Here is a 25,535-nt window from a genome sequence, read left to right on the forward strand (position 1 = left end):
CCGACAACATCCCCAGTCGAGGTCAACAGCTGCCCATCGCCACTGTAAACAGCGTTGGTAGGGCACTGCTTCCCCCTCCTGAGGCGCCGGACGGTTTGCCAGAATCTCTTCGAGGCCAGCCGATAGTCTTTTTCCATGGCCTCACCGAACTCCTCCCAGGCCCGAGTTTTTGCCTCCACGACCACCCGGGCTGCAGTCCGTTTAGCCTGTCGGTACCTGTCAGCTACCTCAGGAGTCCCACAAGCCAGCCAGGCCCGATAGGACTCCTTCTTCAGCTTGACGGCATCCCTTACTTCCGGTGTCCACCACCGGGTTCGGGGATTGCCGCCTCGACAGGCACCGGAGACCTTGCGTCCACAGCTCCGAGCAGCCGCTTTGACAATGGAGGTGGAGAACATGGTCCACTCGGACTCAATATCTCCAGCCTCCCTCGGGATCCGGTCGAAGCTCTGCCGGAGGCAGGAGTTGAAGATCTCTCTGACAGGAGACTCGGCCAAACGTTCCCAGCAGACCCTCACAGTACGTTTGGGTCTACCGAGTCTATCCAGCTTCCTCCCCCGCCATCGGATCCAACTCACCACCAGGTGGTGATCAGTTGACAGCTCCGCCCCTCTCTTCACCCGAGTGTCCAAGACATACGGCCGCAGATCAGATGAAACGACCACAAAGTCGATCATTGACCTACGACCTAGGGTGTCCTGGTGCCATGTGCACTGATGGACACCCTTATGCTTGAACATGGTGTTCGTTATGGACAAACTGTAACTAGCACAGAAGTCCAATAACTGAACACCACTCGGGTTCAGATCAGGGGGGCCGTTCCTCCCAATCACGCCCCTCCAGGTTTCACTGTCATTGCCCACGTGGGCGTTGAAGTCCCCCAGTAGAACGACGGAGTCCCCAGTCGGAGCACTTTCCAGCACCCCTCCCAGGGACACCAAGAAGGCCGGGTACTCCGCACTGCTGTTCGGCCCATAGGCACAAACGACAGTGAGAGACCTATCCCCGAGCCGAAGCCGCAGGGAAACGACCCTCTCGTTCACCGGGGTAAACTCCAACACATGGCAGCAGAGCTGGGGGGCTATAAGCAAACCCACACCAGCCCGCCGCCTCTCACCATGGGCAACTCCAGAGTGGTAAAGAGTCCATCCCCTCTCGAGGAGTGTGGTTCCAGAGCCCAAGCCATGCGTGGAGGTGATTCCGACTATCTCTAGTCGGAACCTCTCAACCTCACGCACAAGCTCAGGCTCTTTCCCCGCCAGCGAGGTGACATTCCATGTCCCAAGAGCCAGTTTCCGTGTCCAGGGATCGGGTCGTCTAGGCCCCCGCCTTCGACTGCTGCCTGATTCGCTTTGCACCGGCCCCTTACGGTCCCTCCCGTGAGTGGTGGGCCCACGGGAAGGTGTCCCCACGTCGCTCCTTCGGGCTGAGCACGGCCAACTTTACGCTTTGAAATTGCTCTTCAGAACCCTATGGGTGACGCAGGGGCGCAGCTAAGGGGGGGAAAGTTAGGACGATTCTAAGGGCCCACACACTTTTGGGGCCCCCAGAGATCGGTTTTATTAGTAGTAACAGTACTAGTAGTAAAGCATTATAAATGTATAATCTACCAAAGAGTTACAAATATAAAAAAAAGATGGCGCATTTCCGGCAAAATCCAGCACAACGCTCCACTCATGAACCGCTCACGCTCACCGGTAAAAACTACGTTCACTCATATCCCACTCCGACATGACATTTCTCTGTGCTATAATTGTTGCAGCCATTAAGGTAATTATTTTTATATTTATGTTTAAATATTATAATGTTGTTTTTTATGTCTATATTGTCAATCTGTCAATCTATGTCGATTATGAAAAGTGAACGAACAGCATGAGATAGGACACATCATAAGATGAATGGAGTTGATCAGACATTATTGTGACCACTTCATTAAGTTTTGTTTTGTATAAATTGTATCTTAATTTTAATCAATGTTTCATCAGCCAATCGGGGCATTCTGGGTTGAGCGAGCGGAGCTTAATTGGTCAGTATTATTAAATTGCAGACAAAGATTTTTGATAGCTAGGTTGGTGTGGTAGAGGGCCCAACATCAAATTCTTTCATAGGGCCCAAAATTGCTAGCGGCGCCCCTGGGGTGACGTCACGGACACTTGCCATATTTATTTTACAGTTTATGGTCTGACTGGAACGCACCATATAGTTCCTGTTTCGATAAAGCCCCTCCTTCTGAAAAACGAAATATGCTGTGGTTAAATGGCCCAGTGTGTTGTGATTGGCACCGATTATCATGTGTTCGGGAAATGTCACACTATTACCATAATCGCGAGTTTAAACTGCTCAGGTGTGAATATTGATGATGGCGTCAATTTCAAAACCAATTGAAGTCTGATTCAGACTTAAAAATGTTAGCAAGCAAGAGGATCGTGCAGAACGGATTTCACAGGACATTTCAGAGTGGGATGTTTTTTTGTGTGTTTTCTTATACATTTTAGATACGATGTTATACATCATTTAATCATTATATTTGTCGGAAAACTGTGGTGATACAAACAGTAATCGACTACAAAACCATGGTTAATTTTGACTGGCGGTGAACAGTCTTACAAAAGTGAGAGCTTACAAATGCTAGAGTAAACACTATAGCAACGCTAATGTCGGCTAGCAGGCAAGCGGAGGCAAAGCTTTATCCTTTCTATACATTGTAGCAACAACATAAAACGTATAATTGGAACTGTTAATAGAAAACACAACTACAAATAATAAGACATACTTACAATTTGTGATCCACAAACTAGAGATTGTCCCAAAAAAAGTGGGAAGCTTTTGTGCGTAACCTGCATTGTATTCTCTTAGTTTGTGGAAACTGTTCTCCATAAAATGCGCAGCACACAGATAAACGTTGGGATTATAATGTTCAGGGACAGTGTTTAAAATAATTGTAAACTAGTCATAAGTTCGTCACCCTTAGGAAGGTCAAACAATTGGAAACTCATGACATAGCGACAACAGTGTTCTCTGCATTAGTTCTCTAATGCAGCTCTACCAGGCCTCGTCCCCCTGTTTTTGCGTATTCCGTGGGTGGGAATTATTTAAATGAGTAACATTATGACTTCACAAAGCGCACTGTAGTCCAAACGTTTCTCTCGTTGTAGTGCTTTGGAGTGGACTTTGAGCTTTGCAACCTTGCATATATGTTTTATGCTCAGACAGCAACGTTACACACTAACTAACGTTGAAAAAGTGAAAGAGTATAATAGGAGCCCTTTAACACCTATCTATCGCAACATTGGGCTTATGAGTCTGAAATCCCTCCAGATTCACTCCCTAGAGATTCCATTTGACTGACCAGCTCTCGCAGCTGCTGCAGAAGCTGTAGCACATCCATCAGTTTCTCCTCCACCAGAGACAAACGCACCCGCTCTGTCTCCAGCATCTGCAGCTCCAGGTGGAGCAGCTCCGTCTCCTCAGCCCTCTGCTGTAGCTCCTGGACCAGGGCGTCCCTCATCTGCAGACACACGACACTTACCATTGACCTTGAGCATGTTTAAACACTAACGCTCCAACACACAATGAATTTCAGGTCAGGAGAATCTTTGCCAGATGTGCCGATAGCCCCTAATTCAGCCGAGACACACAATTTCTCAGACAGAAATAGTTCAGATATGCTTGTTTTTGGCCTGTCTGACCATATGTCAAAAAAATCCACATCTGCTGCCGGTGCTCGTGTTAATGCTCACCCCAAACTTTCTATGCCCAGAATGTTCCAGGAAATTTTTCCATGAATGTGTGTGGGGCCTTTTTAAAACACTAGCAACATAGTTCACGTCTGGTGCATCGCAGCCGAGGTGTGTCTTACAGCTCAATGTACATGTAATTGTGTAAGGCCTGGAGGTTTAGTGTGGTCATCTCAGGAAGGGACAGTGATTGGCTGCTCACACTGACACACACACACACGGCTGGTTGGTTGCTTGGGTGGGAGAGTGAGAGCTGTGGCTTTTCTTTGAAGCCCGTCGTTCTCATAACAACTGCTCGGTGGGCATGCCTTGTAATCTAATTTTACACTCCTGCACCCGAAAGCAACCATGAATCTAAAAGTAAAACAGAACAGAAAGTCCTGGTTGGGTGACGTAAGGCATTTAAAAGAGCACCAGCCAAAGTTTATTTGGATGAACTTGTGCCCCTGAGAATGAAAATGTCTCATTAAGTATTTAAAATCTCTGAAACGTATTTTAACTGTGTGTTCACTAGTTTTTCTTTAGAGTTCAATATGATTCTACTCTTTAGGTGTTTGTGTCATCCGACTCAGATATTATTAGTTTCTGTGGTAAGACTCATAATGGCAAAAGTAATCCAAATATTTAGTTATGTCAATTCACCTCTATGTTCTTTTACAAAAATGCATAGGTATTTCTGGCTAGGTAAAGTTAGCTGAATAAATTGACGCTAAGCTACCATTGACAAAATTTTACGGCTTTCCCTGTTATCACTGTAATATGCTAGGGGGCGCAATTACGCATCTCCTGAATGAGTACAGTATCTCACTCCAGATCAAAACACAGGTGAAGAAGCAGAAATGATCTCATATGTAAGCAGATGCATATGAAAAATAATGCGATCATCAACAATAAACAGCATTTAACCGCCTAGTGTTACGGAGTGAAATGTCGACCCAGGAAGTGGTTAGGACTTTGGGGGTGTTGATGGACTCGATCTACTCCATCTACATTTTGATCATCATAATTGGGTTTTTCTCAGCTTTTTGCTCAAAATGGTGCTTTTTTATGACACCCACACCACACAAGTGTTGATAAAACAATGCATGCAGCTAGGATAAAATGGGTTTTTCGTTTAAAAGCAGAGGGTCTGTTCTTTCTTTTGATATCATGTTAAGATATTCATACAACAAAATATTTTGGGGGCCATGACATATTTTTGAAAATGACCAAAAATGCTGTCAGTGGCTGGCAACTTTTTATTTTTAAATGCTGGCGGGGAAAGAGTTAAAGGGTTAGTTCAAATTACCCTATGATTTACCCCTCAAGCCATCCTAGGTGTATATGACATCCTTGTTTCAGACTAATACAATCAGAGTTATATTAAATAATCCAAGCATTATAATGACAGTAAATAGAGGATTTGATTTTGAAGCCCAAAAAGGTGCACCCATCCAAACCCCCTGGAGTCGTGTGGATATCTTTTAGGCAGCGATAGATGCTATTTACACCAAGTGTTAATAGCAACTAGATTCTATTTACACTCAGTGAAAATAGTGTAAATAGCAATTATCATTAACAAAATATGCTAAGTGCAAATAGCTGTAGATGCTATTTACTAAGTGAAATAGCATACTAAGTTGATATATTCTATTTACACCATATACAAGTAGCAGTTCGTTGCAATGTGTGTAAATAGTAATTACATGTAATTTATACTTATTTTGACAGATACATACTATTTGCAAATTGGACCTCAGTATTGTTGTACATTAACAGGATGCAATAATAAGATAAGAGTTTAAAGATTATATTTATTAAAATGATTAAATGGATGCTGCCTTAATGGGACAATAAAAGCCCTCCCTACACCTATCCCTAACCCTACCCAATAAATGCTTTTATTATTATTAAACATTTTGTTAGGCACTTTATTTCCACATTTAGAACATTTAGTACATTTTTATTGAAAGTAAATGCATTTCTGGTGTGATTTGTGATGAGAAAAGAGAAAAACTCTGCAAAAGGCGGATTCAAACCCATGTCAATTGCATCAAAATCAAGATCCATTAGCCATACACTTTACCGATTGCACCACTGAAGACGTTGAAATTGAAGAGCTTTTTTAAATCTAGTGCAAATAGCACTTGCCAACAAAGCACGCTATTTGCACTTGTAGTGAATAGAAACTCTTTTTATGATGGATGGATGCACTTTTTTGGGCTTCAAAATCAAATCCTCTATTCACTGCCATTATAAAGCTTGGAAGAGCCAGGACATTATTTCATATATCTCCGATTGTATTAGTCTAAAAGAATAAAGTCATATACACCTAGGATGACTTGAGGGTGAGTAAATCATGAGGTAATTTTCATTTTTGGGTGAATTTGTCATGAACTGGCTTTTAAAAATTTTTTACACTGTTGTCTGAGGTAAACTTATGACGTTCGCGTGGTTTTTACATTCAAAAACATCATAATGAATAAGTAATAGGCTATTTTATGCCTTGGTTTTGAGGCTCTCTGAAAAACGATCGGCTTTGATGGGCGTGCCGCACTGAAGACTTGGAAGTAAACGCCCACGGCTAGGATTGGATAAGATTTGCATATTTAATACGTTTCCGCTCCCCTGTCAGTAAACGTGAGGATTGAGGAATTGTTTCGAAAACGTCTGGAGAAGCGTTCACAGGGCTCAAAAAATATTTTTATCAAACAAACACAATGATTCATCTCTCATCCACTCGCGATTGATTGGAATGTTATTTCTGTATCATTTCTCCCGATCATCAGTGAATATAACCGCAAACCGCACACACACACACACACACACATGAAGCAAACAAACACAATGTCTTACGCACGTGAGCTGGAAACGGCATGTTTATTGCTCGGTAGCGCGGCCCGTTTAGCACCACGAGTCGGTGGGCGGGCTTGAGGCGGCGCTTCTAAATTCTATGACATCAGTGGTCGACATATTCTGAGATCTCTCGTTTTCTGGGCCTGGTGTCTATAAAAGCTTTTCTTTGACTAACAAGGAAGTTTTCAGCTCTGAAACTTACAGGATATTCTTATATCACAATGAACTTTTATATACCAAAGGCTCAAAGGAAAGTTGATTTCTCAATTCATCACCCCTTTAAAGGTGCACTAAGGCTGCGTCCCAATTCGCCTACTTATACTACGTCCTAAAAGTATGCACTCTTTTTGTGAAGAAAAAGAATATACTTTTGAGTGTGTAGCAGAAGAGTATGCAAGCTTTGGGACATACTACTTCGTCATCTTTAACAGACTCTGTTACGTGCGTCCCGTCACCGTTTAAACTGCCCTGTCAATCATCGTCACAGTTCAAATCCCCCACTTTCAATTTAATTTCCTACCGTATCGGAGAGAAATGTAGTCGCTCTTTGATCTGCCTTTTGTGGGTCTTTAATGCAGAGACTCCTCTCATGTGTTTGCAAAGTTAATGGCCAAACGTATCATTACAAAAGTTCTCAATGCTGCTGAAGGAGAAATATAATGTGGATAATATTGAATAAATATCTTTTCGTCAGGTTAAATACTGATAATTGCTCACTCAAACCACTTTATCTAATCCTCTCCACTTAACCGTCAGACTCGCGTAACCGCTATGTTTGTAGTTTTTTAACACTTTTTATCCGCGTTTGTAGTTCTAATCGAATCCTCGAATCCATCCATCTCGCAATGGGTTGTGGGCAATATCAGCCGTTAGAGTGCGCATCGATCTGCACTTCGGATTCTGACCGGAAATAGTAAACCATCCGGGAATCTTTGGAATACTTTTTTCAACATACTAAGATTTGGGACATACTAATTATTTTTTCGAATACTATTTAGTACGGATAGTATGCGAATTGGGACGCAGCCTAAGGGATTTCTGAGAAACGCTGTTGAACACTGTTGATATTTGAAATCAACTCAAACAAAGACACCCCTCCCTTCATTGCTTCAGAAAACATGAACAGCAAGTGTGTATGTCTCTTTCTCATAGCTGAAACGAAGCAAAATAATGCTTTGGCAAAAAATAAAGATGACAAATGAAGTCCTACAGGTTTGAAACGACTTAAAGGTGAGAAAATGACATACAAATTAAATATATCCATATATCATGTTATCTTACAAGCTGAAAAAAAAAATCAGCATTTGAAGTCGGCATGGTCATACCTGGTCTGTGTCCATCTCCGCCCTCCTGGCTTGACTCTCCTTCAGTTCTAGTTGTTTGTTGAGTCGCGTGACCCTCTCCAGCAGCTCTAGCACGGCCGTCTGACTCTCCTCTGTGCGTGAGTCGCCGAAATGAGACAACAGCTTCTTCACTGCTTTCTCATCACACCTGAGAGCACAAAAACAAGTAGGATGGAAAATACTATCACGTCTGTCAGAATGTTTCGCTATGATCCATTTCTTCATTCCTGACAGATTTGGAACTTGTTTGATTTTGAGAATCAAATAGTTGCAAACGATCAAATGATATAGTAGGGATGGGTGTACCTGTCTCCACAGCAGGACAGTCTGGTGAGGATTCGCTTCACCTCGTCTACTTGTCTCTGCTGCTCTCCGGTCCATCTCTCTTCCTCTTCATCGGACGCCGCCTGACCCTCCACTGAACGGAAAAGCTGCTCCTCCACTATGTAAACATAGGAGCATAAACATGCATGAAATATCTCATTACACTTCAAGCAAGGTGTCCAAAAAAAGTAATCAAATAACACATACCATTTTTACTTGAATAAAACCAGTTCATTTAGATGTTACCATATGGGGTCGGTAAGATTCTTAATTTTCTTGAAAGAAGCCTCTTATGCTCACCAAGGCTGCATTTATTTGATCCAAAATACAGTAAAATTGTGAAATATTATTACAATGTGTTATCACTGTCTTTTATTCTAATATATTTCCAAATGTAATTTATTCTTGTAATGGCAAAGCTGGATTTTCAGCATCATTACTCCAGTCTTCAGTGTCACATGATCCTTCAGGAAATATTCTAATATACTGACTTGCCGCTTCATTTCTTATTATCATCAATATTGTAATATTATAAATGTATTTACTGTATTTTTTGATCAATTTAATGCATCCTTACTCAATAATAGCATTAATTTGTTTAAAAAAAACAAACTTGTTCCTCAGACTTTTGAACATTATGTTTGTTAGGTTACCTTTGTTTTTGTAGATTATACACATACATCTGCAATAATATACTTTATAATATTACCTAATATCAGTAATATAATTTAAAGCTGCTGTCCGTAACGTTTTTTGTGTTCAAGACTTCCAAAAATTATATAATGAGAATGTACAACATGAATCCATTTTCCAAACCGTGTTTTTGTCTTACCCTGAATCATTATGGTACACTTATAATAAGTGTTTATATTGGGACTATTTCAGGCCAGTCTGGTAGGAACCGCTGCGGAGGAGCACAGTCCCTGCGTGACTCGCCATAGACATAAACAGAGAGAAGTAGCTCCGGCTGCAATGTTCTTCCACAAGACGCATGCAGTTCTGTTCATTAACCGCTAGAGCGCAAAAAGTTACGGACTGCAGCTTTAAAATGGCAGTATCAACTATTTACAGGTTGCACATCAACAGAGTCTCAAAAAAGGGTTGGGTAATGTCAATATTTGTCTTACTGGTGTCAGAAACAGTCTCTGCACGTCCCGTCGGGGAGCGTCGATCCTGCTCTGTGTCTAGACAACAGCGTGGCGCAGGCTGACTGGCCCCATTATACCGTCTGTCCGGTTTACTGATGAATGGAACGGATGCTTTAGACACTGCAGATCTGTGAAGAATAAAATATCTGGTCTGAGTAGATCAGATCATAAAGGGTTCTAGGTTCAGGACAATATACAGTAGCACTTTTTCAGTAATATTAGCAAACAAACGGCTTGCACTTAAATTGCATTGATTTAAATATGCATTATTTTAATGTACAAACATTTGATGAAATATAGCACTAAACATCATTTCCACATCTTCATTTAACAAAGAAGCCAAGTAAAATTGATCAATGTAATTTTCATTTTCATTACTTTCAATGGCTCATAGGAGGAGTTGTGAGCAGTGAAGGTGGTTGTGGGTAATTTTAGCCAGGCATGGTGACATTAGATGCATCAAAGTAAAAAGAAAGATTAAAGATTATGAAAACTATATATAACTAGACCCTAACATAAAACAGTATGCATTATGATGAACGTTTAACATACATCTGATCTCATTTTCAACAACGCATATCAGAAGCTAGCTATTAAAAGTACATTATTTGACTTTAAAATAAACATATTTTTTGAGCGTCTTTACTTCTTCCAGACAGCTGTAAGTGAAAGCAATCGATTATGTTTCTGTCATTTCAACACAACCGTTTTTCTGAGCTTTGCGACAGTAGAAATGCAATATGGGGCTTTCATGAATCAAAGAATAAATGTTTCCAGATGACAATGTCTTGCCTGCAGGAGAGAAAAAAAGTAAAAGGCTGCAGAAATCCATTTGCTCCAGCATGAATCCCAGAGAGTGAAAAAATGAAAAAGAATTTCAAGCCGGGTGCACTCATGCATATATCCTGCTGCCATGAGGAACCCTTCAGTGCAGAGCGGCCATAAATATAGCCCGTATGAGCCCACAGAATCATCCCTCGGTACACTATGCTTCCGCACAGTTTAAGGTCAATATTTGGAATCCACATTGTCAGATGAGGGGGTGAAGGGTGTTTGAAAAGGGGGGTGGGTCGGTTAAAGGTGGGTTTCAGTACTCTCTGATGACCCACAGCTGCCGAAGGAGAGTACCAGGGAGACCCTAAACAGGCCTGTCAGGGTTGCTATAGGAACCCAATGACATAAGTATGGTATTATGGTCTAGGCTTGATGATAAAGAGACTGTACATGCACAGTTTAACTGACAAGGATGTTGAAGTTTGTGTTGGAATAACGTGATCCATACTGAAGTGTAGATTAAACTGATTTTCCCTACCATTTCCCCCCCAGAAAGCATGCATTAAATTGATCAAAAGTAAGACTTTTACATTATTTTCTATTATTCTGTTCTTTTGAACTTTCTATTAATAAAAGAATCTTGAAAAAAAAAATTAAACAAAACAACTGTTCTCAAAAATATTTTTTGAGCAGCAAATCAGCATATTAGAATGATTTCTGTAGGATCAAGTGACACTGAAGAGTAACGATGCTGAAAATTCAGCCTTGCCATCACAGTAATAAATTATATAAATTACAATAGAAAACAGTTTTTTTAACTGTAACAATATTTCACAATATTACTGTAATTTCAAAACTTTTTTACTGTATTTTTGATCAAATAAATGCAGCCTTGCTGAGCATAACTTCTTTCAAAAACATTAAAAAATATTACTGACCCCATATTTTTGAACATACATGATTACATGATTGTTATTTTCTAAAAAAAAACATATGAACTAATCTTCATTAGTAAATAAATACATAAATATATATATATATATATATATATATATATATATATATATATATATATATATATATATATATATATATATATATATATATATATATATATATATATATATATATATATATATATATATATATATATATATATATATATATATATATATATATATATATATATATATATATATATATATATATATATATATATATATATATATATATATATATATATATATGCCACATCTGCTCAATGTCAATATTAGTCTTGTAGAAGCGATTAGAATTGTGTATATGACTAATACTGCTGACAGGATCTGCTTTCTGTCAATAACAAATAACCAAAACCTCAGTAACCCACAGTCTGTAGAAATGGATGGGCGAGCACACATTGAGAGCAGTTAAAGGAGCTCTCTAGACACCTGAATCCACTCCAGACTTTTGGAAAAAGTCTCAATATTAGATCCAGCCATCTTGGCCCCTTCAAACACAGACTGTGAAAGAAGTCTGGTCAGAAACAAAGTAGAACAGAACAGTTGCATAAGAGGTTATGAAAATGTAATCAAAATGAAAATTCAAGGGTGGAGAAAAGTAGTTTCTTCTTACCAGAAACAACTGCAGAGGTATCACTAAATAGTGGATTTTTGTCAAATCATTACCACAGTATTTTTTTTAAAATACTGTATGTTCTAAGATAATATGTTTTAGGGGGCATATCCCATAGTAGCACCATGTAAATGTTACAATCATTTAATATGGTAATCATTTAGTAACATTGGTACGATTCAAAATTTTGGGGTCAGTAAGATTTTTTAAAGAATTAATATGTAAATTTATAAAAGATTCCTGACAAAAATGTATCACGGTTTCCACAAAAACATGTTTATGGAAGCAGCAAAAAGTTTTTTATGGAGCACCAAATTAGTATGGAGCCCTGTATGTGGACAAGAATATATATAGAGAATTATTTCTCTCGTTTTAGTCAATTGTGGGCATGCTTTACTAATTTGTTACCTCGTTTTAGTTAAATAATGTCTAAGAATTAAGAATTCGTTCCCATGACTTATTCATTTGTGTCTTCGTTTTAGTAAATTGTGGCCACGTTGTACCAATTCGTTCCCTTACTTTGATTGACCTAAAACAAGGACATTAATTATTACAATGGCCACGATTTAGTAAAACGAGGCAATTAATTGTATGTTATGTGCATTCATATAGAAGCTTCATAGGATTTCTGAAGGATCATGTGACACTAAAGACGTGAGTAATGACAGTTTTGCCATCACAGGAGAAAATTACATTTTAAAATATATTAAAATCGTTTTTTCTTCAAATTGTAATGATATTCCACAATATTACTGATTTTCCTGTATTTTTGTCCGATTTGAAACTTCAAAAAAGTGTAAAATAAAATCTTACTGACCCTGAACTTTCAAACTGTAGTGTATATTAAAGTACCATCTTACAATTGTATAGCTTCAAAGTGCTTTTTTCTAAGGGATAATGAAAAGGGAGGTGTAAAATCAAACTATAAATTAAATTAGACAAGTTTATAGCAAGCCAGAATCAAGCTCACAGCGTAGCTCAACATATCATATTGAGAATCAACTACAACATGAGTATTGTGCGCTAACCTCTAGGGTAGAGCTCTGATAAAATAAGATCATTTTGATACACAGTATGTAAAATCTCATGCACACTAGATGCTGAAACATACTGGTTTTATTTCATAGCTTTCACAGAGAAAGAGAACAGAGCATATGTCTGGATGAAACAAACTGCAAAGCTCAAACTTGACAGAACCTCCATCTGGCAAACTTTAGCTCTCCCAGTCGTTCATTTCATTCTGTTTGATTCCATCTCCGCTGTCTTCCAAACATTCATCTTATACAAAGGAAAGGTATTATTTAGTGAACACTGACAGAAGACACAGGAATTAATCTGCATTTGTAAGAGGATGGGCTGATATTCTATCACGTTTCTTTGTAATGCAGTATTACTTGAATTTATACTCAAAGCAGAAGGTTTTATGCTCAACATTTATTGGAAACTAACTCGATTTTCTTTCAGTGGAGAAGTGGAGGTGGATTGGACACTTCCTGAACAGTCTGCACTGGCTGTAGCACTTATATGAGCTGCCTGAAGCACTGATAAGAGAACTTTACAAGTCACATATTGAACAACTAACCTTTCTTCTTTGAGACACATAGGCTAAAATACTACCTGTATGTGTTTAAAGAGAAAGAAAACATTTACTCATCATACTTTCAGCATTGAGCTAGCAATAAATAAGAAAATTTAGGGCAAGTTACAAAACCAAAACAGATGCAAGACAGAACTGTGGTAAAGTCTGTATCTCATTAGTATGTGTATCACTTTTGGCTGCCCGTCTCATCTCGTCTTGAACAATTCTTAGGACTCTATTTTGGTGGTCAACCTAACAATAGGTTTCTATCTTGAGACTATATTTACTCTGGATCGGAGTGATGTACTAACATGGGGCGAGCCCAGCTGTTTGTGGTTTAGACGTGCACTTCCTGTGTTTATTACGACAGGATCTGAACTTCCAGACCCCCTCTTGCACCCAGTTTACTTGAGAAGAATTTCAATGGAATGAAGACTCAGAGCGCATTTTGAAGGATGAGACGATCATATACGGTAAACAACACATAAATAACACGATTAGGTCAGCCCGGATGTTGCAAGGTCCTTGATAAACGCTGATAAAGCAATCGATTTATCTTGAGACTGAAACAGATGTCCACAATTAAGAGTATAGGCCCATGGTAACACAATACCTGGTTAAGTAAGACTAGAGAGGCTGAGTCAAACTGGCAGACATGGAACATGTGTGGCTGCACACAGACGCCGTAAATCTCGGAAATCACCTGATCTTGCTGGGGGTGCTGTCTGGAACCGTCTGGAGATTCCAAACGGAACCAGACGATAATTAATTGAGTCAGGAAACTTTGTTATTATGAGGACAGTCCCAGTAAACACAGCTCTGAAGGAGGTTCGCAAAGTGTTTACGCGCCTTAACAAGTCATAAACATAAAATGGACCATTTCAGAAAAGTCAAAAGTGTTCGCAAACTAGCTAATTGTTGTCCATTACTGATTGCAAATTTCATCATAAAAATTGTAGTTAGTAATCTATTACATTACACATTTTAGGCTATATAATCAGACAACTTTTGGATTAGGCTACTTTTAACTTATCACATTGATTTGCATAGATAATCTTGTCCCATAATGATATAAAAATGAAAAGAAAAATACCATTCAGGAAATCTAAAGTTTCACCATTAAAAGCGATGTCCCAATCACACAATTATAATGTTCTCATTATAATTTTATGTGGCCTATATGACGGACTTGTGCTGCACATATCGCAATTAACTGAATAAAAAAAAAAAGTGATTCCAATCATATTTCAAGCAATTCAAAACCATCATGGCGAACAGTGCGCATCAGAAGTGTCTCAGCTGAAGGAAATAATTATTTATCGGCTTTAATATATTGGTCAAATTTTCTTACCGGGCCGATAACAATAACACTAAAAATAAAAATGAACATATATCGGCTGATATGGTGGCGGTATATCATGCATCCCAATACAAAAGCCTCCCAAAGACAAAGACACTGATTTTGTCACGCTATGAAAGTTCCAAAGATGATGAAGAGTCAGAAAGGTTCCAAACACTAAATAATTTAATGATAAAATAAACTCCAGCATGTGCAACAGTGTGCTCTAAACACAAACAACAACTGACACTGAACTGAGGAACCAAAGGAACTTAAGTACTAAGGCAAATGAGGTTAATTAATGGTACACAGATGAACTGAAATAAATAACTAATCATCTCATTAACTATAGTAACTAAGGAGTGGCGGGAAAAGAAAACAAAGGAACACAGGAACTAAAGAATACAAACTAAAAGTCCATGAGAAAACTAAAACTAATGAAATAACTGAAAGTCTGTGACAGATTTCTGTAAATACAGTGGTCAAATGCTGTGTCCTCTCAATTTTCAGTGTAATATACCCATTTGACGAGTGTCTGGTCTGTGTGTGGAACATGTAAAAGAAGAATTAGGGAGAATGAATCAGTTATGAATAATTTATTGCCAATGTGTGAATTATATGTAATTCTGCAATCAATAAAAAATTCATTTTTGGAATCTGATTATATAGATCACATATAATCTGTTATTACACAGCACTGTTCACAAAGAAGCAGGAGGAGAAAAGCTGTACATTTTCGAGAACATTTCTCCCCCAACTTAGCAAGGTGGGCAGTATATAAGTGCTGAGGTCTGCAGAGCAAGAGTATCAGCTGGCCGAGGGTGGGAGGAGAAAGGGAAATGTTCGTAGCTGTGTTTGAAAGTGGAAAAAAAGTCAAGGTCTTGGGAGTTTTTCATTCTCAAAGTGCTTAGAAAATACTGGACTAAAAAAGCCTGCCATATAAAGACCTCCTAAAGACAACATTTTTATGAGGCCTCATTTTGTTGACATTTCTTTACCTTCTTCAGTCATAATACAGGGAATTTTCAAAAGACTGTTCATTCCATCTGTCCAGCCCTGTTATTATGTGTTGAGGTACAACAGGTTACCCGGACACATTTTACACTTGGCCGCACCACAGCTGAAATAATAGTTCTCTGAATAATAACTGATTATTTTTGAGCGGTTAGACGGCCTTACATTTAACATGTCAGTCTCTGTGATGTCAGCAGGGCTCAAAAAACAGCACAGACCTGATGATAAATGCAATGCTTTTCACCTGGTATGAATAGAGGGACATAAAGCACGTCTGAAAGCGGAGCGATAAATAGAGTAAGATGGTGGAAATTCATCCCCACTGAACAAACAGCCGAGTGTTTGCCTCTTCCTCCAGATGGCGGCTCTTGTCCCCCTCCCCTCTTTTTGTTCCTCTCGCACCGTCTGTCTCTTTTGTCCTGAGGTCTGCCTCGCTGTGGTTCTCTTGGGGTCTAGTCCGAGGGCTTCGGTCCATCTTGGATTCTTCTGAGGGAGAGAAAACGCCTCCAGGCAGGACGCACACGGATGGTGTGTTTTTCATGGTAATGAACTGAACAGATCAGGTCTGTTCCCACCACCTCCCCCATGAGACCTGGCCTCTATCTAAACCTCTTCCTCTTTCTTTATTAGGGCCAAGAGGTCTTCAGGAAACCTTACGCAATATCTGTGAGATCTACACTTGGACTTTCTCTCATTCTGGGTGACTGCAAAGTGTTGACTATGACCGGAAATGGCTCGTAAAAAAAGTGAATCTCCAGGGGCCACGTATCACAATAATTACTTTCAGTTGTACTACCATTCAAACGTTTGAGGTCAGTGAGATCTAAAAAAAAGAAATTCATACTTTTATTCAGCAAGGATGCATCAAATTGGTCAAAAAAGACAATAAAGACAATATAATGCTACAAATAATTTCTATTTCAAATAAATGCTGTTCTTTTGAACTTTCTATACATGTTATACATATTAAGCAGCACAACAGTTTTCAACCCTGATAATAATAAGAAATTTTACTTTAAAAGTTAACTTTTCCAGAACATCATTGTATGGAAGCTTGTTTCTGCCACAGAATAAAAAATTAAAGATAATTGCGACTTTTTATCTCATAATTCTGACTTCTTTTTTTTAAAGTCACAATTGCGTGATATAAAGTCACAATTGCGAGATATAAATTCTGAATTGCGAGATATCAATTCCAAATTGCGAGATATAGTCACAATTGCGTGATATAAAGTCACAATTGTGTGATATAAAGTCACAATTGTATGACATAAAGTTACAATTGCATGATACAAAGTCACAATTGCATGATATAAAGTCACAATTAGGAGATATAAAGTCACAATTGCGTGATATAAAGTTACAATTGCGTGATATAAAGTCACAATTGCATGATATAAAGTCACAATTGCGTGATATAAAGTCACAATTGCGTGATATAAAGTCACAATTGCTTGATATAAAGCTAAAAGATATATCATCTCAAAGAAAGAAATTTGATATTAAATAGTGTCTTTAGAAATGCAACATTTCCACGACCATTACTAATCTGAGGAAAGGGAAAATTTGTTTAATAGACATCCCTTTCATGCGGATAAAGAGTCTAATATCATTGATTATTGTCGTGCCAGATGGAGAGGTTAAAGTGGCAGGTGGGGGGACTGAAATAAAGTGAGCTATTAAAATGTGTAATTATTACAAGAACTGCATTAAGGTCTGGACAAAAAGGACATGAAAAATCGCCAGCTGACACACCTCTCTATCCAGATAAAAGGCATTGCTCTCAGTGTGAACGGGTCAGTCCATGACCCGTGGAGCATGACCGGTATCCTCTTCGCCCACTGGCAGCTGCATCAAAAGCTATCCTCCAGCGTTTTTGTTTTCAGAGAGCTGTGTGCCCATTGGATGCACTCTAGAGACTGTCCAGCTTTCAGCACTTGCCCATGGGGCGTTCTGGCCTCAAAGAAAAAACCCTGCTCTGATCTGCCACATACCAGCCAGAGCGCTCTGCACGTGTCTACGGCACAATGCGCGTTTACATTCCCCCCCACCCAGAAAAGAGCAGCTGAAACACGAGACTTATGACTGCTACAATTACTTTCACTTTCAACTTTTTAAAAGGAACAGGTAATCTAAGCTGGTTTGTTTTATTCAATCATAATAGTTTAATAGTTTGGCACCCTTATGCTGAATTAATTAATTAATTAATACAACAAAACACTTAACACTAATACATAAATAAATAAATAATGAAAGTTGCTTTATTAGTGTACCAACTGATAGTGATCTTAACAGAAAGCCCTCAGCTATATTACTTTGTGACATTGTACCATGACCTGGTACAAACATCTTTTTGGTACCAGACAAAAAGATGCACAGTCTAACTTGTAATATATCATTTTTGGTTATTGAAATGTGGTTCTTAAACCTAGGTGAAAATCTCTTATACATATGTACAATAAATAAATACAATTACTTATCTGATGACTTTTGTTTTTGAAATAAATGACAAAATACAGTTAAAAAAAGTAATATTGTGAAATATTATTATAATTAAAAATAACTTATTTATATTTTAAATATATTTTAAAATGTAATTTATTCCTGTGATCAAAGCTGAATTTTCAGCATCATTACTCCAGTCTTCAGTGTCACATGATCCCTCAGAAATCGTTCTAATATGCTGATTTGGTGCTCAAGAAACATTTCTAATTATTATCAATGTTGAAAACAGTTGTGCTGCATATTTTTATGGAAACCGTAATTTTTATGATGAATGGAAAGTTCAAAAGAACAGCATTTAATTGATCAGTTTTGAACATTTAGTGAGGTCTTGCTTAATAAAAAGTATTAATTTCTATTAAAAAGATTTTACTGACCCCAGGCCTCAAGCATTAAAGTCATAGTTCACCCAACAATGAAAATTATCCCATGATTTACTCACCCTCAAGCCATCAGGTGTATATGACATGTATAAAAAATGTCCTGGCTAATCCAAGCTTTATACACTGTAAAAAAGTGTATCCATCTATCATAAAAGTAATCTACACGGCTCTGGGGGGTTAATAAAGGCCTTCTGAAGTGAATCGATGGGTTTGTGTAAGGAAAATATCCATATTTAAAACTTTATAAAGTAAAATATCTTGCTTCTAGCAGACCGCCTTCCGGAAGCTAGATATTTTACTTTATTACGTGTTAAATATGGACATTTTTTTCTTACAAAAACCCATCGATTTGCTTCAGAAGGCCTTTATTAACCCTCTGGAGCCGTGTGGATTACTTTTATAATGGGTGGATACACCTTTTGAGATTCAAATTGGGCTGCCATTCACTGCCATTATAAAGCTTAGATTAGCCAGGACATTATTTAATATAACTCTGATTGTATTAGTCTGAAAGAAGAATGTCATACACCTAGGATGGCTTGAGGGTGAGTAAATCATGGGGTAATTTTCATTTTGGGGTGAACTATCCCTTTTACTGATGGGTTGGGGGGATGGATGTTCACACCAATTCATAAATATTTAATACGTTTATGTGAACTCACCCAAAATACCCTTTGGGAAGACAACCGTATTAGCCTTTCCGGATTTGATTTAGCTTTAAAATGTCATCTGGCCACACTGCAGTCCACCAAAAGGCCCTATATCTGGCAACATGACTTTGAATAACTGCATTCATTGCTGTGTGAAGACTGTAAATATAGCTTTGGGATGTGAGGTCTGTTACTGGTTATGGCTGAATATTAAAACAGCGGCATATAGCTCAAGGAATTATTTACACCCAAACTAATAAAGTCTACAAAGCAACAAGCAGCGCTTCTGAATAACATGCTCTTCAGCAGCATCGCAAGTATTTGGTATTTAACATTTTAAAAAATAGAAACTTACTTTTAAACTTTCTTAAGTAGCATGCCAAGATCTCTAAACTTGATGAGGGTGGTAGGAGTTGTTGCTAGGATATAGACAGGGAGTGTTTGTCCATTATTCTGTAGAGCGGGGAAACTGTTTGAAGATAGATGGGAACTTTCAATCTGTTTAGGTCAGGCATTGCCAAGCTGAAAGGAACTCTCCCCAAATGTGTCAGCTCCATTGTGATCTGGAATGAATTATTTGGCTTAAGAGCATCAATGGAGGGGCCATAGAAAGGCTTCCTGGTAAAGTTCACCACAGACTTCACATAGATTAGTGCAGCCTGGAGGTATAAAAATGAATGTTTATTAAAAAAAATGTCAATGTGTTTCTGTCAGTAAAACCCACATCGGACCATTGAATTGATGTGATGAAAGCGCAAACGTTCATAAATTCAACTCTTAATTTCCGCTCTATCTTGTCTTTTTAAATCCACGAGCAGGCTAGACTTCTTATTTGTGAAAGAGAAGAACATGACTGCATATAATATCCCTCAATGACAAAATAAATGTCTCTGTAAATGAGAAAAAAACTCTAGACTTTCAGTAAATCCACTTTGATCAGGATTGCCAGGAATGCTGTCCCAAAATTAGCATGCAAGAAATATGTAAACACTGATGACGTTAAGCTTAACTGCTTCTAAACGTAAATTAAATGGTTGAGCGCTTGGAAAGTTCAATGACAGCCTAAGTATAAAACCCAAACTACGAAATGAGTGGCTTCCAGCAGTAGCTGTGCATAATTTCAGCTAACCAAAATGGGAGCCCATTTGCCACACACGTTGACAACTAAATGAACCCAAACAAAACAGGGTCTGCCCCCGAGAAGCAGAACCACATCAAGCCAACCTAAATAACATGTATGTTGGCACACGTTTGCACAATCAGGGCCAGCAAGTTCTGGCGGGAGCCATTTTAACCCAGATGAATCTCAGTTCACTGTGATTATTTGAAGGTGCATTATGTAATGAGACGGTTTACTGCATTCAGTCTAGTTCAGGTGACAACAATGCTTCTAGCACAGTAATCTCATTAAAATCCTGATAAACAAAATGCAAACTGCCATTATCAAAAAACAGCAGCAGCATAAAACAGAGTTATATTTAAGGATGAGCTCAGCAATTTCCGTAATACATTTGAAACTGTTAAATAGCTAAAGTAAACATCCTCACTTGTTAAGATAGTTGCCAAATTGTCATGTTTGGACAGAATCTTATACATTTACATCAGTGAAATCCCCAGAAACAGATGCCAAATTGTGGTAAGTGAAGATAATGTCTTCTTTATGCTTCAGGATTGCTGAAGTAAGCTATACCAATGTAAAAACAGATTACCTCACCCTTACAAACGTCTGTGAGAATATATGATCCCTAGTTAGGCCTAATGCGTAAGCACTGTCAAAACGGCATGAAACAGTAGTTCAGTTAATAAAAGGGCTTTTCACACTTAACCCTGGGTCATTCTAAACCCCAGGTAAACGAAATCCTGGGTTATCTTGGTTCACATTTCACACAGCTCAATATTTAGCTGACGTTTCACACTGTACATTCCTAAATGCTGGGTTAACTTATTTGCATATTTGCGTGTCAGTGTCACTGATTGGACGGACACTGCATGCAATATGTTTACATAAAGGCTCTAAAATTGAGCATATTTGTATTGTATATTGCAGACGCTATTGGTTGTCCGTTGCTAAACATCTAGTCATTACATTCTAACACCTCATCGTTTCACACTGTATAAGTTTGGCACCGCAATGCAGGGTTAACAGGTTTAGAATGACGATAGCCAACGATAACCAACTCTTCACGTAAGTATTATACTAACCTGTAGTACAGGAGCTCCATCTCTAGCTGCTCAACGTGCCTCTGCAGAACAGGCACATGACTGGCTTTGGACTCCAGCTCCTTCACTTTCTTGAGGCCACTCAGCACAGCTTGTCTGGCTTCCTCCACCCTCTTCCTCATCTCCACCTGCTCCTTCTTTAGAGTCCTGTTACATTCCTCAAGCATCAGCACGGTATCGCGTGATACTCGCAGTTCTTGCTCCAGCTTCCGGTTAAAGAACATAGCCTCCTCGATCTGCCCATCCCGGGAATTCCGGATGAGCTCCACTTCTCTCAGGAAACTCTGGATGTCCTTCAGGTTCCCAGAAATGCTGGGCTTCTGGGCTGTTCGCCTTTGGTGGGCGATGAAACAGCCACCCTCTGGTTTATGTTTCGAGTGGCTTTTCCATAGACCCACCTGTGACACACAGATGCATGTCAGAGAATGTGATAAGAAAGGTACATAGTATAGACCTTTTGTGTCAGCCATCTTGAGAATTTTGTGTTTGAACTTCCGCTTTTGCGGTTGCCCGGTATATTTCTATGACATCACTGTAAAAGAGTAATTAGCCGGTGAAGTGAATTTACTAATTGTAGACTTAAAGGGATAGTTCACCCAAAAATGAAAATTAGCCCATAATTTACTCACCCTCAAGTCATCCTAGGTGTATATGACATTTTTCTTTCAGACGAATAAAATCTGAGTTATATTACAAAAGTCCAGGCTAATCCAAGCATTAGAATTGGATTCATAGTTGCTCTGTTTTTGAAGTCCATAAAAAGTGCATCTGCCCATCAAATAACGTGCTCCACGCGGCTCTGGGGTGTTAATAAAGGCCTTCTGAAGCGAATCGATGCGTTTGTGTAAAAAAAATATCCATATTTAAAACTTTATCAAGTAAACTTTCGGCTGACCGCCTTCCCTGTTCAATTTATGGAAAAATTGTTGAAAGTTCCCCTGCCGATCGAAAGACTAACATGCGACCAACGCCCGTCATGACGTCACGTACGCATCTTGAGTTTCACTTTCAACATTCAACACTTTTCCACGGAAGGTGGTCGGCCTAAAGTTTACTTGATAAAGTTTTAAATATGAATATTTTTCTTACACAAACGCGTCGATTTGCTTCAGAAGGCCTTTATTAACACCCCGGAGCCGCGTGGAGCCCGTTTTTTGACAGACAGATGCACTTTTTATGGACTTCAAAAACAGAGCAACTATGAATCAAATTCTAATGCTTGGATTAGCCTGGACTTTTGTAATATAACTAGAAGAATGTCATATACACAATTTTTCATTTTTGGGTGAACTATCCCTTTAACAAAAGTTATCATGAGCATTGTAATGTTTGAAGCGGATGTCATAACAAATGTCAATCGACCTTGAAGGTTTTAAAATGAGCATTTCATTAATAAATCCGTAAGATCTTACCTTCATGCTGTGGAAATACAGGCCAGAGGACGTAACACAACAAGCAGGCTACATAAGGTCTCTATAGACCAAGGCTGAGCAACTTTGGTCCTCAAGATCCACTTTCCTGCAGAGTTCAGTGCCAACTCTGATCAAACTCACCTGCCTGTTTTTTTTTCTAGTAATCCTGAAGACCTTGCTCAGCTTGTTCATGTGTGTTTGATTAAGGTTGGAGCTAAACTCTGTAGGAAAGTGGATCTTGAGTTGCCCACCCCTAGTACACAACAACCTCCCATTGCCACTCATAGCAGCCATAAATTGTCACAGAGAAGTTTATTAGGCTAGCAAAAGGTTAACATATCACCTGTGTATGTCAAAATATCTTCATTAGACTGAAAATAAGGCTTTAAGATGTGGCCACTAAAAGACTGGGGTTTGCGAACAAGAAGAACCCCCAAAACAACCTAGAAATAGGCTTAAAGGAATAGTTAACCCTAAAATGAAAATTCTGTCATCATTTACTCTCCCTCAACTTGTTCAAAACCTGCATGAGTCTCTTTCTTCTGCTGAACACAAAAGAAGATATTTTAAAGAATATTGGTTGATGGTCCCCACCAACTAGTATTTTCCCCCTACAATGGAAGTCAATGGGGACCATCAACTGTCTGGTTATCCAGATCCTTTAAAATGTCTTCTCAGGTTTGGAACAAGTTGAAGGAGAGTAAACGACAGAATTTTCATTTTAGGGTGAACTATTCCTTTATGCCCTTTTATAACTAACTCGACCTAATAATCAAGCAGACTTTATGCAGAAAATGTTGTTGCTTAGTTTATATTATTACTATGTATAGTATCTATATATTAGTATGAACTGTATCACAATGACTGTACCTGTAAGGCCAGTGATCGAGCATCACTGCTTTGAAGAGCCGCGCGCATGTCCTCCACCAACTCCCTGAGACTCGCATTTTCTTCCTCAAGTTTGGCTATCCTGTCCTCGGCCTCCTCAAGGGCCACGATTTCCTCGTAACACTCCCTGGTGCAGGATTTCAGCTGCCTACAACCTGATGTGTGTCTATCGACAGTGGGAGAAGGAGGCTCTCCGCTTTCTCGCTTATTACTGGTACCCAACGACAGCAGCTTCTCGCGCCGCCTCAAAGGGCTCCGGAGTCTGATCTGCGTCTCTATATGCTCGCTCTCCTTACCAACCAACAACCTCCCATTCTCATAATGACACCCAGCTTTGGTACTGAAGTAACCGCAGAGTTTTGCGTGAAACTGCCTGAAGCTGAACTCTTTGGGTAGATTATCCAATATCCCCGCGCATTCCTCCAGATCACACTCTTTATTGAGTCCTAAAATCTCACAAAGAATGTTAAAATCCTCGGCTGGTATCTTTCCATCTCCCTGACAGTCTAGGTGATGAAATATCTCTTGGAGGTATTGATCCAACCCGGTTGCGAGGACTATAATTTCGTTTTCCACTCCACGGTCTAGTCCGTAATGATACGCCAGAGTGCTCACTATCCATTGTGTCCTGCGCGCGGGTCGGCTGTATGGATCGCATGCGTCCGACTTTTCCATCCTTTTTCCCCTCACAAGAATTCCATTTATATAGCCTAAATGGATTAATGGATTCAACAGATCCTCTAAGCACACAAACAGCATACCAAGTTCATGTCATCTGAACACCAGACCGCCCCACTCTTGTAGTAGAAACTCTCGCGCTGTGCGCGTGGGGGCGTTGCTGTGAAGGGAGCACTGCCCACAAAATCTTAACTGCAGAGGGGAAAAAAACTTTTGAAAAGGCATTTCGAGTCATTGTAGTATATGCAGGATACCTATAGGCTTATATATTAGGTAGCCTATACATAAAACCAACCGATATTTAGGCCTAATGTTGATAAAAACATACTCGAAAAACTAAAAACTAGGCTAGCCTACTTTGCAACTTAAAATATCTACTGAAATATACAGGTTGTAAAATAGATCATAAATCAAAGTAAATCAAAATTGAATTTTTCATGAACAATGGCAAATAAACCCCTAACTTATGCACAAAAGAGAAACAACAAATATAGACCTATACAATAAAAAACGCAATAAACGAACAAAATAACAAAATATCCTGTAGAATAAATATCCTAATGTACATAATATATTCATACAGTATTTTTAATACTGTAAAAGTACATTTAGGCCTGCCTTGTACCCGTAACAGGCTATCCCTGTTGGGGGAAAAAGCATGGCAGCTGGTCATCATGAGCTAGTCCTAAGAAACTAGCTCCAGCTCAGGACCAGCTCAAGACCAGCTTAAACCAGCTCAGGACCAGCTGCCATGTTTCAAGCCTACCAGCATATGTTGTTTTTTTCAACAGGGATGTGAGAACTTTGGGATTTGCCTTATTCGAATATGCCCTTATAATACACAGAGTTTTGCTTTCCCTAACGTTTTCTTTTGGGTGCAAGGGAATTGCTTTATACATAGGCTATAACAGAAACAATCTTTTCATTTCACCCCTCTAGTAAGTAAAAGCTTTGAAGTACCGGTGGAGTCGAATGTCGATTGGCCACTATGTAACTGCTGTTGACTGTAGTTACAGTTTCATGAGCCGCTTGTCATTTCCCATTTACCAGCGCGCGCGCCTCATTATGTTCACGCGACTCTGGTTGTCAAGGCAA

General features: G+C 39.1%; 1 protein-coding gene across 2 annotated transcripts in view; it reads right to left on the reverse strand.

Moving 5' to 3' along the window:
• Positions 1-24,533, reverse strand: part of efcc1 (EF-hand and coiled-coil domain containing 1) — a 28,619-nt gene extending 4,086 nt beyond the window's left edge. Inside the window, exons 1-6 of one of the 2 annotated variants that reach the window (XM_079845299.1) lie at positions 23,745-24,533; positions 21,445-21,860; positions 9,367-9,515; positions 8,222-8,357; positions 7,898-8,063; positions 3,419-3,508 (exon numbers count right to left, since the gene is read on the reverse strand). In XM_079845299.1, coding sequence (XP_079701425.1) covers positions 3,419-3,508; positions 7,898-8,063; positions 8,222-8,357; positions 9,367-9,515; positions 21,445-21,860; positions 23,745-24,521 — 1,734 coding nt within the window. In that variant the 5' untranslated portion in view covers positions 24,522-24,533. Of the gene's footprint in view, positions 1-3,349; positions 3,509-7,897; positions 8,064-8,221; positions 8,358-9,366; positions 9,516-21,444; positions 21,861-23,744 lie in introns of both variants that reach the window. The other variant, XM_079845300.1, reaches the window with a different exon arrangement.
• Positions 24,534-25,535: the final 1,002 nt, after the last annotated feature.

The sequence above is a fragment of the Gobio gobio genome (assembly GCF_949357685.1).
Source record: "Gobio gobio genome assembly, chromosome: 19".
In the NCBI taxonomy this organism is placed as follows: Eukaryota; Metazoa; Chordata; class Actinopteri; order Cypriniformes; family Gobionidae; genus Gobio; species Gobio gobio.